The sequence below is a fragment of the Scophthalmus maximus genome, chromosome 6 (assembly GCF_022379125.1).
Source record: "Scophthalmus maximus strain ysfricsl-2021 chromosome 6, ASM2237912v1, whole genome shotgun sequence".
NCBI classification, from domain to species: Eukaryota; Metazoa; Chordata; class Actinopteri; order Pleuronectiformes; family Scophthalmidae; genus Scophthalmus; species Scophthalmus maximus.
The window spans coordinates 9,782,398-9,801,761 of record NC_061520.1 but is presented as its reverse complement, the minus strand read 5'-3'; the positions used below and the strand labels follow the sequence as shown (position 1 = coordinate 9,801,761).

At 38.9% G+C, this 19,364-nt stretch overlaps 2 protein-coding genes across 2 annotated transcripts in view; both read right to left on the bottom strand.

Moving 5' to 3' along the window:
• The window catches only part of iars1 (isoleucyl-tRNA synthetase 1), a 43,837-nt gene extending 25,994 nt beyond the window's left edge, over window positions 1-17,843 (bottom strand). Inside the window, exons 1-13 of the mRNA XM_035631806.2 lie at window positions 17,728-17,843; window positions 16,211-16,337; window positions 15,517-15,673; window positions 15,299-15,418; window positions 14,732-14,814; window positions 13,468-13,585; window positions 13,112-13,259; window positions 10,815-10,902; window positions 10,357-10,417; window positions 9,939-10,034; window positions 8,140-8,262; window positions 3,912-4,003; window positions 2,271-2,369 (exon numbers count right to left, since the gene is read on the bottom strand). Of these exons, the coding sequence (XP_035487699.2) occupies window positions 2,271-2,369; window positions 3,912-4,003; window positions 8,140-8,262; window positions 9,939-10,034; window positions 10,357-10,417; window positions 10,815-10,902; window positions 13,112-13,259; window positions 13,468-13,585; window positions 14,732-14,814; window positions 15,299-15,418; window positions 15,517-15,673; window positions 16,211-16,329 (1,304 nt within the window). The 5' untranslated portion in view covers window positions 16,330-16,337; window positions 17,728-17,843. The remainder of the gene's footprint in view (window positions 1-2,270; window positions 2,370-3,911; window positions 4,004-8,139; window positions 8,263-9,938; window positions 10,035-10,356; window positions 10,418-10,814; window positions 10,903-13,111; window positions 13,260-13,467; window positions 13,586-14,731; window positions 14,815-15,298; window positions 15,419-15,516; window positions 15,674-16,210; window positions 16,338-17,727) is intronic.
• Window positions 5,388-8,133, bottom strand: LOC118309553 (desmin-like). The gene has a single exon (XM_035631821.2). The coding sequence runs from the start codon at window positions 7,293-7,295 to the stop codon at window positions 6,159-6,161; it is 1,137 nt and encodes a 378-aa protein (XP_035487714.2). The 5' UTR covers window positions 7,296-8,133; the 3' UTR covers window positions 5,388-6,158.
• Window positions 17,844-19,364: the final 1,521 nt, after the last annotated feature.

The following is a 19,364-nucleotide window of genomic DNA, read 5'->3' as shown; positions in this document are numbered from 1 at the left end:
ACAAGACTGTTTCTGTTCCCATAACTCCTACACATAGAATCCATAGGCGGGGGTGCTGACTTTTTTTTCCAATACAATATCATTGTGTGTAGCCATCAAGTGTATTTTAAGTGCATATTACAGGGCTCTCGTTTTAAATGACCTCAGCTTAAAGCATTAAGCTAGAGATGGCATTTCCAACCAACACATGGAACTGACGTTGGATCAGTTGCAGCTGATAAAATCTGCAAGCAGATATTTTAGCAGACAAAATCAAAAGTCACTGTCTCAATATAAGAAGCCTGCGTTTGTTTGCTTAAAGTTTTGAGTGATAAAAATACCACTGTTGTTAATGTAAACTGCATATGCACCCTAGAAGAATGATGGCATAGAAATAGAAACTAAGCGAAATGGACTTAGTGAACAGTCAACTGGGTTTTAAAGGGAAAAATGGAAACAATAAAAGGGGCAACCTGGGTTAATGACCTCTGCATTTCTTCTCTCTTATGGCCAAAGAAACTATATGCTGAACTCACTCAACCGTGGCCAACCTTCCTGCATCATAAGCCTCTAAAGGGACAAGCTCCCCTTCCATTAATCCGGTCATTAATTTATTCAGAGAGAGAAACAGACATCTGGAAAAAAAATCAGTCTGAACTCTCTCAGTAGATACTCAACTCGAGTGTGCCCACTGCACCAACTGAGTAAAGAGAGATAAAATGAAGGAAAAAAAATTCTCTGAGAATATGAATGCTTACTGAGGCGGCTTTTCCTAAGTTTCTCATCAGCTAAACTGAACTTCATGCAGAGGTAGTGAACTCTGCAAGGACTTTACTTTTATTATGATGCTGATGAGTTGGCAACTCTCACCAATAGACAATTTTCTTGTGACTAGAGTATAAATGTAGAGTATAAATGTAGAATCTTTTTTTTTGTAATTGTTATTTAGAATTTTAACAAAATCTAAGCCAAATAAAAAAGCTGCATCACACATCGGACGATGATGCTTTGCTGTGTGTGATGCTCTGATGCAGGAAGACGATGTGTACATTTTTTTTTATTTTGTAGGCACCTCAAGTTTAATGGATACAAAAAATTACGAGGAATTTACATTGACTCTTTAGACACATATAGTCAACAGATTTAAGGATTTTTATAATTTTCTCTGATAGCAACCCTTGTGAGGTAATGAAGATACTTTCACAGAGACATGGATACAGGAAAGACTCCAGGTCGCATCGCTATCATCAGCAGCTCGGGGCATATAGGAATAAATCTGGGAGCTGAAATTGGAACGTTTCTGCATCCCAGACATTGAAATGTTAGCCGTGGGGCTATGTGGCTTTATCCATACCAAGGGACTTCACACATGCCATCTTAGTTCTTATTGGCCCCCAGGCACAAACATACATATGGACACGGTTGTCCTACATTATAGATTCAGTTGCCAGTTTATTAGATACCCCTTGCAAAAGCTGAGATTCAACTATCATTTTTGAGGATGTGGTCTGATTTGCTTTTCCACTGTTCGCAAACTAGATCCTCTTAAAATGACCATACCGTTGAATAATAATAAAACTCAACATTATAACCTCAAAGTGGCTTTTAGAGCAGGACTGCATTAGCTTGAGCTGAGTGCACTGAATACACTGGCAACAAATTGAATATAACACTGCTACCCCTTCAATAAGGAATTTAGCCTCATAAAGTATTGTGTGTGTGTGTGTGTGTGTGTGTGTGTGTGTGTGTGTGTGTGTGTGTGTGCACGTCTTCACCTTCCTAGTGGCTAGTCATTCATCTCAGGTTGACAGTCCCATTACCAGAGGCAGCTACTGTGGCTCAGAAAAGAGCACTGGGAGCACCAGGGGTAAAACCACTTACCAGAGCCATCATACTGACGCTTACTTTCACTCCTTTCTGCCATTACAATTAGCATCATGCTAATGTTTTGTATTAAACACCAGTCCCATGTGCATTATAACAATGCCAAGCTTAATGAAAAATAAAAAACGAGTCATTGCAACAACTTTTGTATTTCAAATCTAATATCTTCCCAGTTAAGTGATTATACCCTGAACTGAATGCCCTGCAGAGACAGGCCTAAGACTGAGATAAACAACTTGGTGGAGTAGCACAAAGTCGGGACTATAATTATTTTGGGACTGTGATTTCTGTCCGTCTTCACTTGAAGTGTTTTTATGCCACTTGTTGTTTAGCATCTACCTCATGCCTGCTACTTCACCGTCACTAAGTACCGAGCTAGTTACCACGTCTTACAGAAAACAGCTTACCAGTAGCATTTTCCATTGTTGTCTAGTAATTTGTCGACCATGTGCTCCACTCGGATAAACCAGCTGGGGACGGCTTTGTAGATCAGGGGCGTGTCAGACCTGGAAATAAATAAACATCAACTGCATTTATAATAGAAATTCCAATTTATAAAAGTAGCAATTCATGTTTTGCACAGTAAGGAATGTTTAAGCAGTGAAAATAATTGTGATGGGTGAATCTCAGTTTTAATTATGTTCATTATCTACCAGTTACATTTTAAACTAGCTTTTTCCCTCTCAACCATGAACTGTGTTGTTAAAAGTCCTTAAAAAACTATTTTGTGAATCTGCTTTTTACTATGAACAACAGGGTCCTTCATCAACACATGCGGCTCTACCAGCACTTGTTCCCCATTTATGCCAGCAGCGGAGAAAGTCACAGTCAAAAAAATGTAAATGTTGCAGGATCTCTGTATAAAAAGGGCTGTTGACATTCAAATATAATGAAACCACACCCACATGATCCTGATGGGGAACATTTGCTGCATTTCCAAGTGTTAAACTCAATTGCATTTCCGAGTGTTAAACTCAATGACTTTCAACGATTTTAGCATTAGGCCGCAGCATAACAAAATGTGACAAGTGAAGCAATGGGGTCTGAATAATTTCTGAAGGCACTATAGGTCTCCTAATGGCTCAGAGAGCATATCTCTGCATATTTACTGAGGTTAATTAATCCTTCTCAGGTCAGGCGACAGCTGCTCCAAGTGAGAGAGTGACTTAGTCTACTAAAAAAGTAAGTTTGTGTGCGAGTGTGACTGCATGTCGCTGATAGTTGCGATGTGGTTATGTCGGACCTTGAGAAGCGGAACAAGTGTGTATTTGTAAGGTTGAAATTGGTTGTGAAATCTAAAAACACGGATAAATACAACCAACAATAACATAAAGGTCATCGATAGTCGGCATATATTTTTTTTGACCAGGTCTGGAAAACTGAATTCGAGTAGGATGGTAAGAATAGATGAATGTGAAAGACTGGAACTAAACCAGACATGTAGGCCAAACGTCCTCTGAACAGGTTTCATATTTTTAGAGTAATGGTTTCAAATTAATTCTCAGCAACTTGATTCATTAAAAAAAGCAATGAGGAGCAAACCACCCAAAAAGTACGATACACAGAGAGGACAACTGGGGGTGTGTATCCGCTGTCAAGTTGATGATCCAAATAAGACGTTTGTTGATGTTCAAAACCGAGTAGTATCGGCGAAAATTTGTTGATGCAATTATGACTGGATATTACATAAGAGGAAGTCATTTATCAGGTGATGTAATAAAGAAAAATATATTTTACTGAATATTAGAATATGATTGAGGGAAGGCGGTAGCATCGTCATTTTTACGCCCAAAAGAAATCCAATTTATAGTGATGCAATAGTTTAGCATATAGTTCTGATTTAGCCTCCTAAAAGGAACAAAAGCATGAGGAAGCTTTTCAGCAAAGGGATAAATGGGGACATATTTGCTTCTAATTTTATAACCAGAAAAGCTTCCTCCTGTAAGTTGTTCTATGGTTAAGATTAAGATCTGTGACCTTTAACACTCACAAGTGAGATTATTCTATGGTTGTGATCCACTTTACAGTTTGAATTGTACTCTTCTCACCTCCAGCAGAAGGGGTAATTATGTTTGAAACTGCTGGCATTGATGAGGCGGCCCTTCTCCTTCAGCCACTTGATGATGTTCTTGTCAGCATCCTAAACAGAAAAAAGAAACAGCAAATGATATAGATATGATTTATAAAATTACAGTTTTTAAGATTAACGGGCAGAAAAGATGTTTTCCTCGGTAGTTGAAGTTTCAAGTGTGTTTCACTTATTGACAGTATCCAGTCGCATTAATGGCCGTGGTTTGGTATAGCCCAAACTAAGTGTATCATGCTGCACCTGTAGCCACACTCAAATGTGATGTCACAGTGTGCTGAGTGCGCCTCTACATCACTGCGGAACGGTGAGCTGTTAAAACCAGCTGAAAATCTTGTTTTTGCTGAATTCCAGTGGCCTAAGTTTCTCTTTAGAGGTTTTCATTTATCAAGAAACGTTTATCTATTTATTAAAAACATGAAAAAAATGGAGAAAATATCCAGATGGAAAATGGATGATGAAACTGATCTGATCTTTCGTGTCACAATATTTTTTCTTTTTCAGCATATTCATTTCTATCTTTTTGTTCTCCCTTTTAGGAGGTGCAAAATTAAACCATTACATGGTAAACACTCATTATTTGTCCCACCAAACCTAAAAAAAATTGTTCCTTGGAGATGAAGCCTATGCATCATTGAAAAAATGATGGCTATGTGCAGCTCCCTCAAGAAAATTCAAGGTCATGCTCTGCCCCCAAAGGAATGATAAATATCGCTATGCAGTTTATGGCAAACAATCTAAAATGCAATCAGTCCAGTGAATTATCACATCCCTCTAACCAAGCTCAAAATGTCATTCAAAGAAGCTCATAAATATGACTTTTCCGCTGCAGTGCTCGACTATTGGTTGTGACACCTTTGTAGAGAGGTTTTAAACTTCCTCAGCCACAAATACATTTTGTTTATGCCCTGAGCCGAGCTCATTAAAACATGAAAGTGCACTTATGATCTGGACACTCATTGGAAATTCACCTGCAACCCACTGAGAGAAGAACCCTATTTCGCCATCTGGCCAATTGAGGGATACTCGATAAGGCCCTAAATTACTCACACATATTATATGAATATTTTAGAATCTCTTTGCCATGACTTGTGTTCAAATCCAGCTTGCATGATGATATAAAACGAATCAACATATAGAAATATAAGGCTGGATTCACACAGCTATTTTGTATCTTAGTGGTAAATTCAGTAGCTTCAACTTGCAAGATAAAGCAAAAAGCAAACTACTATAAAAAAATTGTTATCTAATTGGGCTGACTCAGTAAGAACTGCTTATCTGCAGTCCTGTTCTACAGCTTCAAATGTTTATGACGCTCAAGATGTTTCAGACACAGATAGAAAAATAAAGTTATCACAGATCAAGATCAAGTCAACTAGTGAGGGAAGAGACATCGAGAAAGAGGACAAGTCACAAAGGAAGAAGAAAAACCACTGCATTATTTTGTATGCACTCACTTCAATCTTTATTAGGAACCAGTTGGTCAACATTAGTGGAAATCGTCAATTGTTTTGTCTTTTGAAAAAACATAGGGGAAAAAACTAGGGGGGCAGAGAAGACCACTAAGACTATTTGTTCTGCTTTGTTTGGGCTGGCGTTGTGACACATCAAGGCAAAACAGAAGTATTTAGTTGTGAAGGTGGTGGGATCCAGAACTTTGATCAACAGAAGCGGTGATGGCGAAAAGTGAACAACTTCAGCAAAGGGAAGTGTCATAAGAGTGGTGTGATGGGGGGCAAGGAGGTAACTCTCAGAGCAAGAGTAAAGAAAAGGGTAGGAGTAAAGAGCGATGCAAAAAAAAAGGGAGAGGCAATGAAAATGAAGTGATTTAAAAATTTGCAGTAGGACAGGAAAGCAAGCACAAAGGGGTCGGCTGAGTATTTGCTATTATTGATTTATTGGGTCAAAGTTTAGACTATTCTAAAATGTGTTAAGATGATATTAACATCTGATATAATTGAACTTATGTTTTGAATTGTAGAAGAAGAAGAAAAAAATCAAGAAATCATACTGAAATATAGGTGTCATATCAGCAATGGTAGAGAAAACTTTTGAATAATACCCAGCCATCCTCAGCAGGAGAGGGAGATAGGGAAAGAGTGGCTAAGATGGGTAAGAATCTAAAATCTTTAACTAGACTGAGATCATCTCTTCACTCCATGGTGCTCAGCTGCTGCGTTGGACCTCTTGCTCCTTTCACGCTGGACTTTTAGACATCTTTGGCAATTCCAAGCCTCATCTCCTCTCCCTCGAGCAGCTTCCTGTACGTGGCGATCTCCGCATCCAGCTTGAGTTTAATGTGCAGCAGTTCCTGATAGTCTTGGAGATATTTGGTCATCTCTAGTTTGGTTTCGCAGAGCTGGGCCTCCAACTGAGCGATGATACCCTCTAGGCCTCCCACCTTATCGGCGTGAGACATCTCCATGTCCTCCAACTGCTGCTCCAGGGCAGCGTTGCGAGCCCTCAGCCCATCAATCTGGTTCTGCAGGTCTGTCACCTGGTTGTGGAAACTTGTGATCTCATCTTTCATGGTCTTCATCTGTTCTTCGTGTTTGCCGGCATGTTCCTTGAGGGTGTCAAACTTGGTTTTGTACCATTTCTCAGCTTCCTGGACATTGCGGGCAGCAACGGCCTCTATCTCTGCGCGCATGTTGCGCAGGTAGGCGGCCAGGTCAGGGCGATCTCCATCAAGTTCGGCAGTAATCTTTGAGTCCTTGATCTGCTTCATGAGGTCGGCCACCTCTTCATCATGCAGCTTCTTGAGAAACTCTATCTCGGCCACCAGTTGTTCGATGCGCTTCTCAAGCTCAGCCTTCTGCAGTGTTGCGTTGTCAACGTCCTGGCGAAACTCCCTCAGAATGATTTCTGCCTCTTCTTTGAGTGCCAGCTCCTCCTCCAGCTTAAGTCTCCACACTTCAACCTCTTCTTCGATGTAGCCCCTTTCAATATCAGCAGCTCCCTTCTCATTAGTCAGGGCCTCAATCAGCTCCCGCACCTCTTTAAACTTGAGCTCATATTCTTCTCCGATGCCCGTGGGACCTCCCTTGTAGCGGCTCTGCAGGGAAGCCAGCTCAGCTTGGAGAGAAGCATTTCTCTGCTCTAGTGCCTGGACCTTCTCAATGTATCCTGCAAACTTGACATTGAGTTCCTGCATCTCCTCTTTTTCATTGGCATGGTGCTGGTGTATCTCTGTACCCAACTCAATGGCGGTGCCGCGGTATCCTGTGCGTCCACGACTGTCGTATGAGGATCCGCGGCACCGGGATGGCGACGGGCTCTGAACCCTCACTCTGCTGCCAGAGCCGCTGACTTGCAGGCTCTTCTGGGTGTAAGATGAGGCTCTCATGTTGCGTAAATATTGTTTCAGTTAACAGAAGAACAAATGCTCTCTCAGCTTCTCTTCGTGTGGCCCACGTCGCGACTGACGCTCCCTCAGATCACCACTGAGTTTTTATGCGGCAATTAGGAATGTCTCAGACAGCCTTGAAATTCACGCTTGGTTTTCACATATTTCAAAAGTGGATTATGACAGACTTTCAGCGAACTGCGGCTGCAAACGCTTTATTAGCTAACGCTGTACTGTTAGTGGCCAGGCGGGTTGAGTCCACTCCCTGGCCTTTGTACCAGGACGTGAAATAGTAATCAGATCATGTATGGCTGCTATATTTCACTCACCATCTACTGAGGATGGTAATGAATTTGGGTGTGACAAGGAGGGAGACAGCTGTGTCCAGTAAACAGTGACTTGTGCTTTGGAAGAAGGTTTTTCTGCACAACGTTGTGAAACGCGTGACGTGGTTTTCCCTCAACTTCCTTCATATCACCAAGTCATGTAGCTAAAGAATAATTTTAGATTACACTTGGAAAACTTTATAAATATTTAATATTCTCATTTCAGTTAGTGCGTAGCATAATCCTCAAATTCATAAAGAAAAGGGGGAACATTTACATGCAGAATGAAAGAGAATATTTTTAAAAGATGCACTTTCCAGATATAAATAGAGGAAATGGAGAGGAATAGAACAGTGACTACCAAGAAATGCAGAAAATTAAATGCTGAATTAAACCAGCCATCAATAGTGGTGAGGGATTTATCCCACATATCGTACCAGTGGCTCTCCTACCAGGGGTAGAAAGTCTGAGATGTCTGCTAACCTAATCTACATGTAAACGTCTTACGTGTCACTCACTTTGACATACTGTCCCGCAAAGTCGGTGACCTCTGACGTGAAGCAGCCCGAGGCGTCCACAGGGCAGATTGGAGCCTGGTCCCTCTGGATGATCTTGTATTCAGTGCACACCCTGTAATCATCCTACAAACACAATAATACACAGTTTAGATACAGGCTTATCTAACATAATATAATTCACTGCATACCTCATCATCACATGCTATACTCGGAGGCTTACTATTGCATCCTTAGAATCTTTTTTCTAATTTTGCTCTTTTTTCTGTCCAAAATATATAATATTGATACGAATACTATTTCAGGGTAATTCCATTTATTTCAATAACATTCTCCAGATGATATCATAAACAGAAGATAAGTAATTATCAAAAGCATTGGCAGACGCTAGTTTAAAGATATTTTATGACTCCATTTTGAATTCCTTTTTGAGCTGGACACATTTTGCAGAGTTGAAACAAGTACTACTGGTATGTGACAGCTATGCATGAAAGATCTGAGTACTGTCCAGTTGTACATGCATTTTGTTTTCAAACACCCTGTCAAGATCCAAGATGGATTGCTCACCGGGTCATCTTACATCTATTCATAACGACAAGCAGTTCAAAAGTGTATATCTTCTGCCTAGAGATTTTAACAGCACATGCAAATGCATTTGTGTTTCAGATTTTTTTCCCCAGTAATCAATGTGAATGTGATCACTATATATCAGAAAGTGTAGTTGTATATCAAATTAAACAAGTAAGTGAGATATTGATGTGAGGAGTTTACATTTTATACCCATTAGGGACTGAGCTGCAGAGACATAAAGAGAGTGTGCAGAAGAGAAAACTAAGACAGAGACAAAGGCTAAGTGTCCACAGCTGGCTACAGCCACAGGGGCATCCATCTGCCCTTGACAAGGGCATCTAACCTATTAGCAATGACCCGATACCTCTGATAGCACCACTGCATTGGCCTCTAGACTCTAGGAATATATCGGTATGGTACCATTCCATACAAATATTTCATAAAATAGTCAATGAGCATACACATGAATGGGAGTCATTACACAAAGAACCAGAGGAGCCATAAGACTTTTAAAGAATTATAAATTCTCAGACATGAGACACATGATTCTACAATTTAAAAAATACAAAAACAACTAATGAGGTTTGAATGTGATACTAAAACTGGGTTGCATTTCTCAAGACATTTGTCTCAACGTCGACCCCCAGTTCTGAATCAATTTATAAAAGTGATGTTGACGTCATTGAGACTACCATGACCAAATCTTGCTCAGCGTTTATGCGTCTTGTTCTTGTTTCGAAGTCCTGACTACCAGGCTGATGCCCCAAATTCTGACAAACTGTCAAATTACATCAATTATTCATTAGCATCTAAGTGAGTTGGAAATGGATCAGCACAACAACAACAAATACTTGGAAAAGGACTTGTTAGTATGTGCTAATTCACTGGATCAGTTACCATTATTCCCATCATACACTTCTGCAATGTACAGTTATTGTGGTGATTAATGTTTGAAGTGATTAATAAAGACAAAGACATTTTCTGGGTCGTGCTCTCAGTTGTGAGACTTAACTGTAGTTTTCAGTTTAATAATTGTAACTTGAATGTCTTTAGTTTTTATTGGGCAACCTAGAAAACTGCAATGTGCATATTTATAATTCAGACATTTTATAGCCCAAAATCAGATTAATGTAACCATCAAAAAGATATAGCAGTGAAGTAGTAACCGATACTGCATCAGTTTATGTAACAAAGTATTTTCTGTGGTTAAAAAAATTAAAAAATAGACTTACAGCTCCAAAGTAAGGTGCCTGGTGGACGACTCCTGTGCCCTCCTCCTCTTTGACGTAGTTATCCATCACCACCTGGAACGCTCCTTTCTCCCCACACTGAAAGTGAGACATGGATGGGGAAAAATTAGATGCAAGGGGAGAGTGATGAAGAAGCAAAAGGGGAACAGGTTGTACAGAATGATTAAGAAACAGAATTTTTTTAAATAAATATTTTTTGGGCATTATAGACTTTATTTAACAGACAGACTAATGTGAAAGGGGGAGAGAGAGTGGAGCAGAGACAGATTTAAGAAAAGGTAAAGTAAAATGAGAATCTGTGGTCAGATGGGTAATTAAAGAAAGATATAGAACTGGCTATTCATAAATGTGGACAGATATGTGACAAACAACATTGAAGAAGAACACAGACTATACAAACCTCGGAAAAGTACTCAAAGAGAGGCTTGTATTTTTTCCCTTTCAGCATCTTGCCAGGAAATCTAAAAAAACAACAACACAAAACACAATGACAATCCTGCTTTCAATATTCATACATTTTCCCACCTTCCACGCACTGTCAAGCTCGGAAACTGACACCAACCAACAGGGATTTTAAACATGTTTGACAGATTCTGTACCATGTCATATAATCTAAAATTTAAATGTTATTGCACATTTACAAAGTGGATTTAAGTACTTCAAATGTTTATAGTATTTGGTCTACCTCCCATAATGTTGCTCAAAATTCTTTGACAAAGCAGGTATAAATTATTCCACTGTGTTGTTACACTGGTCTAAACAGCTGCTCAGCAAAGCACTGTTGCAAGATATTTTTCATTTTCCCTTTTGATTGACTTTTGATTTTTTTGAAGTAGCTTCAGGGTCTTGTCAACTCACTTGTCCAGCAGCGTGTACTCGCCCTCTGACTTAAACAGAGCTCCAAGCCTGGCCTCCATCATAATATAGGTCTTGCCTGCGGTGTTATCTGTGAGAAGAACAGAAACAATATTTGAATAATACGCGCTTTCCAAAACAAATGTGAAATGTGCATCATAATCAATAGGCATCAAACCGTACAAACCATTAAACACATATAACAGTAAAAGTGCTTTTATATTACATAAATAATATAAATTATATTTAAACAGATTGATATAAAATGCCAAAACGTCAGTTTAGAAAAGTGAGGGAATATGATAGGTCTTGAGTAGTCTTTAAAAATACTAATTGGATGGGATGATTCAATAGTGAAATGTAAATTATAAAAATTTTCTGTTAAGATATGTAAGATCGGAGAAATAAAGTAGAACCAGATGGGACATGCCATCCCTTCATCTGACATTAAGGATTTCCTGATCTACCGTATCCAAAGCTTAGCTAAGATCCAACAGAATTAATATTGAAATTTCTTCAGTGTGAGCTTACATAAGAATTTCATTTGGCATCTATCAAGAGGAGTGAAAACAAAACCCTGCTCCAGGCGATGCCGGCGTGGGTTATGAACAGCAACTCATCAAACCCAGATACTCGACATGCAATTCTACTGAACCTGGATGTCTTCCTTCCATAATACCCAATTTCCCCCGTGGATCAATAAGGTAGTTCTGTTTCTGATACAACCAGTCAAGGTCAGGTAAGTAGCCCATGATGCAGCTACAACCACACGACTCAACCTGAGCTGAATAAATCCAGTGCTGTTAAAAACATGCCACCTCATGTAGGATAACTGTCATACTGAACCCTCCTGGAAACCCTGACACCCTGATTTTAGGAAAATAACAAACACCGGAGAGGTTGAGAAGAATTGTGAAGAGGGCAAATAAACAAATGGCCTGAGTCAGTAAGACACAAAGAGAGAGAGAGAAGGAGGCTGTTTCAATAAAAGATGTTTCTTCCCCTCCGTGGTGTAAGAAACGACTGCACAGCTTAGACCTGCCACTGCTGACAGGGGAAAAGACAGGGAGAGAGACACACACACACACACAGGGAGGGAAAATAAGTAGAGCGAAGGACAAAGTCAGGTGAATGTGGAGGAAAAGAGAGTGATTAGAAAATGAGTGAAAAATTAGGATGAAGACGGAGCAGGAGAGGGACAGCAGATAAAAAGAGACTGAGAGGATATAAAAAAAAATATTCATTGGTATTCCAAGGCGGTCTCCCATGCAGCACAGAGGAGGCGGTGCACTTAGAATGGCCAACTGTGCTTCAACAGTGCCCCCTGCAGGATCAAAGAGGCTATGACAAGCATGTATGAATCTAGGTCATCCTTTTAAAAACCCACCAGCTCCTCTCGAAGGGAACCGAAACCTACAACAGGAGGGTTCACAGGAAAACAGTACCCAACTTTCTGGATAATTTTTTTAGCTATATTTGAGCAAGGATAACAATATCTTAGTGACCTCATTTGATTTTCATCCGCATTCCTCAAGTCTGAACAAAACACAAATGCACATCATGCGAATAAACTATCAGTTTTAAGTCACAACAAGAGTCACAGTAAGGAAAATAGGTTTAAATGATAAAAGTAATGATGGATGAATTTCATTAGCTGTTTATTTTCCAAGACCATGGCAGTGTTCATGCTCGCTCACTGTCATGGCTTATCACTTAGAATAGAACAGAGCCACTGATAATGTTAGTTATAAAATCTGTGCTTTTACTACAATCACAACTCAAACGTTCCACTCACAGAGAGTTGGTTTTTGTACGACAAAAAATATCTTATTCTATCAGCAAACACAGCCAAAGGCGTAAAAGTCCACCAACACATGGTAGAGAAATCCTTTCCTCTGGGCACAATTTGCCAAGGCAGCATTCCTCCTCTGCTAATTTGTTATTGTTTGTTCTTCCTGAATAAAAACGCCCTTCCGCTGCTACTGAGGTTCACAACACTAAACCCACAAGGAAACAAGATTTCTAGTCAAAAAACTTTGTCCTCGGGCTACAGCATTTAAGCAACATCGTTCAACAAAACAGCCAATCCCCGCTAATTCAAGTAATCCTCAACACAAACATGTTTGTCAGCAGGACGTGTGAGCAGTTATTGCCTTTTTTTCCAACAATGACTTGAAGACAGAGCAGATGACAGCGACAAAACATTGTTATAGTTTTTTTCTCTTTTCAGCACATCAGTGGTTGATTATAACGGGTGTGACATATTTTACATGACACTCATGTAAAGTGATGTAGCTCACCTTTGACTTTAACATATATGAACTCCGGGTTGACACACAGGGCCAGGTTGCTAGGCAGTGTCCAGGGTGTTGTCGTCCAGGCGATCAAAGAGACATCCGGATCCTCAACCAGTGGGAAGTTGACGATGACAGATGGATCCTGAACATCCTGCAGAAAAAAAATTTAACACAAACAAGGTCAATTCATTTTTTTCTTTTCTTTCTCAACTACGATATACATAATGGACGTTTGTTTTTTTTTACAGCCAGATTATCTGCTCTCTCTGATCTTATCACCCTCCCACAAGGAAAATAATGAATTCTGCAGTGCTATATTAGACCAGCAATGCAGTGAGGGGATTATAATTTCTACCAACCTTGTAGTTCTGGTGGGACTCAAAGTTGGAGAGAGGGGTGTTGCAGGCAGTGGAGAAAGGCATGACTTTGACACCTCGGTAGACCAGACCCTTGTCATACAACTGTTTGAACACCCACCTGTACGTGTAAAAAGAAAAAAAACAATTAAAAGAAGGCAAAGACGGAGCAACTGCACCGAAGGGTTTATTGGCTGAATGCAAAAGTAATTTCCTTCTGATTGCTAATCATGTTGAAGAATTGACAAAATCTATGGTTCCAAAAGAAAAGACATGTGCTTTCCTGACTACGCTCCTAACGTGAAGGAGAATTCATTAGGAAAAGACGCTAAGAGAATGTCCGAAAAAGAATTGAACCCTTGAAAAAAGGAGGTTTTACATTTATACACAGGGTACAATTGAACGTCTATTACGGCAAGAAACAACAAAATAGATATTGTTGAAAATTAACCTTGATGTTTAAATAACATATAATGACAGGAACATTCAAGTAGACTAATTGGAGCCATTAAAATAATAATCGAATAAAAATAAAGAGTTGAGCAAAGGGGCCAGAGTTAATGATATTCAGACAGAGTTTTCTGGCTTGGCCGCATTTGACTTTATTAATATAAAAAAATGTACAGTGCATTCACTGAAATTATATTTATGTATATAGTATTTTGTTGTGATGTGGACTAGTAATTCAATATACTTCAACATCACTCCAAACTGGACAGATTTGAAAAGAAGAAATGTATATTTACAGAATTGGAGATCAGCTCAACACATGGTGATTTCCAGACGTTTTGGATCACGTCCCCAGCATAAGTTTTTGTGCTCTGTTGTTTCTACATTTTTGTGGTTCAGCTGTGGTAAAACTAAGTGGATGTGTCGCTTTGAATGCTGCTGACACAAGGAATAGTAGGACAGGATTATCTCAATTTCTTTCATAAAGGATAGTCTAGTTCATCCTTTATTAAAGGAAATAAGAAAGGAAGCATTGAAGCACCTTTCCTTAGCATTTAGAGAATTTGATCAGCTATAATTGTAGCTGCCACAGATAATTCAGGTTCATTTCACGAAGCTGGGAACCTTTTGGAAAAAAAACAGCAACCACAGTTCTGTAGATACTTAACTTTATATCAACATCCAATCTCAGATGAAAATTACTTTTATTGGTTTTAGTGACACAAATAGCCTCTAAATGCAATACCTTAAAATAAAGTAGAATGTAAATGATGTATCATTAAGACAAAAAAGAGGGGCATTTTTCTGACATCCATACCAGACAGTCTCCATGAACCATGGGTAGAGGGTCTTGTAGTCATTGTCGAAGTCAATCCACCTGCCCATTCGCTTCACTGAATTCTTAGAACAAAAAGAAACAAAAACATCAAATCAAAACAGTATTATGGTGTGTATATGTCACAGCTCTACTGGACAACTCATTACACACGACTATGTGGGACCGTATAAAGGCTGAGGAATGCCACACTCACTATAGTTTGACAAGATTTTCACCTAACATGAAAAAAAGTCCCTTTAAACACTATTATAAGAATATGGCCAACTCTTTTGTTTTTGTTGTACGCTGAAGACATTTGGGTTTGAGATAAAAAGCTAAATATGGGGCAATAGCTCAGAATTTCAGCTTTTATTCTGTTAGTTTTTGAGGGCACCTGTATATTGCAGATATGCCTATAGTTTAGCCTCACTATGTTTTAGAACAGGTTCAGTATCTAATTTTAAGTTTATGACATGTTGTAATTTGACTGGCACAAGGCAACAAAGCTGGTCTCACAAGTACGGTTAGAAAGTTCTCTCACATGAACAAAGTATTCTGTGTGCTTACCTCCCACTCGTTGGAGTATCTCATGACAATGTTCCTGCACTGCTTGTTGTACTCAGCAATGCCCATCTTGGCCACATCTTCAGGCCCTTTGATCCCCAATGTCTTATCAATCTCATACTCCTAAAAAAAAAAACCCACGCACACAAACAGGACATGAGACACAGAACTTTTGGTAAAATAAGGTTTTAACAATATTTCAGAAAAAGACAAACTCTTACCACAGGCAGCCCATGACAATCCCAGCCAAAGCGCCGGTCAACATGGAAGCCGCTCTGGTGGGCAAAGCGGGTAACAATGTCCTTGATGGTCCCGGCTAGGATGTGACCATAGTGGGGTAGACCCGTGGCAAAGGGAGGCCCGTCGTAGAAGGTGTACCTGTTTGGCGGATTGGCGAGAGAAAAAAAGTTGAAGGAAATCTGGTCATCTAGCTCTAGGTCTATTATTTGGTAATATCAGGGAGATTTTTACGCGTTATCAAGCAAATATCCTGTTGTATTTCTTAAAAGAATTGATGAGGGTCCTGTGTCATCATGACATTTTGTTATGTTTTTTTTGTTTAACTAATTTTCTTGTTATTCATCATTTAATGTTAGTGCTGACTGACATTTAACATATGAAAACATTGCTTGTTAATTCATTAAACTAATTTTAATAGTCCATTGTTTCTTACTAAATGTTTTCTTAAGAAGGAAAAGCAATGACACTTACTATGATTACATACAGAGATTATGAAAAGGAATCTAAGAACAACGGGTTAGAGAGGAAATGCAAGTACCTTACAGCTGAAATGACATTCACATATTCATAAACAAGATTCAAGAAGATAGCCATTTTGCTTTCTAAACCACTTTTAATAATTTCTGAATAAAATCAAAAAAATTCATAATTGTAAACCAAAACAGCTGGATTTACTTGGGCCTGTTCTTGGACTGTTTGAGGCATTCCTGGAAGCAGTCCTTGTCTTGCCAAAACTTCAGGATCTTCTCCTCCTCAGAGGGAAAGTTGATGGATTCAGGGACTGGCTCCACCATGGTGTCGTCTGAACAAAAGAGAACAGAAGTAAATAAAACCGACTTGTGAAGAAAGAAGACAGGGGAATAAATCCAACTGCACGTGTCATGGCGATGAAGCAATGAATATTTAGTTTTTCCTTATTGAAGGATATGACATCAAGGATGTAATAATGGCCATCCATTAAAATGGTGAGTATTAGCCATATAGGCCTTTTTCACAGTAAGAAAAGAACAGGTGTAAACTAATTGCGGTGTGAATGCTGGCTGCTGAAAGGCTGACGCGAAACTGGATTGCTGGTTTGAATTTGGATTAAGAAGCTGAAGGAGTATGAAGAGTAAGAAAAGTGGAGCTGAACGTTTTTTTACGGTAGAAGTGGGCCAAAAAAACGGGCTGAACATTTTTTGCAGAATAAAATATGTTGGAAGCATTCACCCCAATGAATGCTTCCAGCATTCACATAATGATCAAATAAATGATGGCTGGATTCAATTTAGCTCCTTCAGTTTCAGGGTCCCAGTATTCTGTATGTCTTACTGGGACACCTGAACTGAACAGAGCCTTTGTCAATGACAGTAACACTGTGATAAAGAACACATGAATAATATAAGTGGGATTCAGCGATTTGCCCGATCATAACTAGTTCTAGTTCTCATCACCATGTGAGCCATTGGGGATTTATTAATTGAATTAATATTTTTTAATTGGTTGATAGCCAACCACTTTATGCTGCTCCAGTTACAATTACTTACAATATTTTAAATAATAATAAATTGATTCAAATGAAATACTGCCGTATCCTCCATACTAGTTTTCGCTCATATTATTTTTTTGAGCTACTGTGACTGAGAACCAGGTATTAAATCAGAATCACATCAGCATGTGTAAACATACAAGGAATGTGACTCCATATCTATATCTGAGAGCAATATGTTGAAGGAAGACACTAGTGCAATGGTGCTGAGTGCAATAGGGCTGAAAGGGAAATTGTATGGGATGGGTGGGAATGTATTTGTCTTTTATCCTGAATGACTTGCCACAACTTCTCAGCACTCAGTAGTTTGACAACACAACATCCCGTTGTCTTCCACATGTTATGTCCTGAAGTCGAGCCTATCTAATGAACTATTTCCACGTCGAACTTGCAACTGCAGCACAACTTTGCCCAAACGACTAAGTCGAGTCCAATTAAGTCACTTTTCCACAGTTCACAGTTGGATGACGCCTCCCTGTTGTTAGCTAGCAGGCTACACTAGCCGGTGAACGCTTCTCACTCAGTTAGCTCGAAGCTAAACCGGGCAGCAAAGTTTGCTAACGGCCGCTTTTACATGCCCACGTAAGCGAACGGACGCGCAGTGAAGTGCAGCTGTAATCAGAGGTCCATGTTGTGGTCGTCCAGCGTGAGTGGAGATACTCACATGCTGCCTGCTGCCACCGCCGGGGATGCCGAGAGAGACTGGAAATGATGCAAGCTGGAGTCAGCGCTGGAGCGGAAGTGACGACATGAATGCAAACTGATACGTTCCTAAAAAAAAAAAAAGAAATGGCAAAAAATGATAGAAATCTATTTTCTAAAAATTGTACGACTTCAGTTCTCCATTTAAACTACGTACGGAACCGTAAAAATAAAATGACAATACATTATAAAAATGTATAAATAAAAATTGTGCGACTTCAGTTCTCCATTTAAACTACCTGTGAAACCTCTTAGTTATCACCGAGGAGCTCTGTTGGCAAAAAAGTTAGGTTATTTAATACCAACATTACATTTTGGAATTACGTATTTCTTCTGCTACAAAACAAAATCAGATTCTTCAGAAATGGGCGCTGTCATAAATGTATAATTGCGACAAATTCACGATGATTTAATAATTTGCGTGTCGCAAATGGAGAGTTTGCTGTGAACTATTCCAGATGATCTGCTAGTCAAAGAAAAGCCATATTGACTAAATAAAATATTTATTTCGTTTTAATTTTATTTATTTTTTCTGACAAATTTTACAGTATTTGGGTTGTATACATTTTTTAAATCAAGTGCTCTTCCTGATGTTTTTTTATTAATCAGGACAGTCACACTTCATTTGGTATACAGCTGTAGTCTTAAACAGTACAACAACTTTAACTTGAGATTATATTGTAATTAAATACCCACATTTTCAACAATCTCACCTAAGTGGTTTGTAAATATTAAAATAAGTATTGGAATGCATTACATGGTGAACATTGTGGCTGTATTGAAGCTGTCACAGGTGTTTGATTTTGACATATCAAATTAATTTTTCACATAAAGCATTTGTTAATGTTATCTTCATTATGTTGCTTATAGGTGGAACTAAGCTTGAATCCAACTTCCTCACATTAAGGTCCCATCTGTATTTTTGCTTGACATTTTTACTTTTGAATTAATGTTTCTATTGCAATATATTGTTTGTGTACATCATAAGTGGTTTACCTTTAACTACAAGCACATCTCAGGCATATGCATATTTTGAGGAATATCAGAATTACTGCTTTTAAATAATATATGGTGGTTTGCAAATGCTGCTCTCCTGTTCTACAGCCACACTTTGGTCTTAATGCGTTTTGCATTCTTTCAGGCAGTTCAGTGTGTATTTTTAGTACATTTGTACTGAATAAATTGCAAATCAGTGGATTTTGAAGCATCATTCACCTCCACTGCTTTTTATTTTCCTTCGTCAGCCAGGAAGGTATGTCAGTCAACGACTTCATATTCCTAGTGACAGCTGAGCAAGTTTGTGAAACATCAAAATGAAAAAAGTGACAATCTGCTTTAAAAGATTAATTTGTTTCCCTCCAATAAACATCATAATGGTCAAATTAAAAAGAGTGGGTTTTCTTTACCACTGGGCCCTTAGGATTTACATCTAAGTAACTAAGGAAACATCACATTGCTAATGAAAATGAAAGTTAGTCTACTAAAATGACATTACTTAATCTGATTTAACCTTTATTTTTTTTTTTTTTTATATCTTTTTCAACTCAGTCTTCGGTTTCAGTTTACTTGACTTGGTCTTCATGCAGGAACAACTCAAAG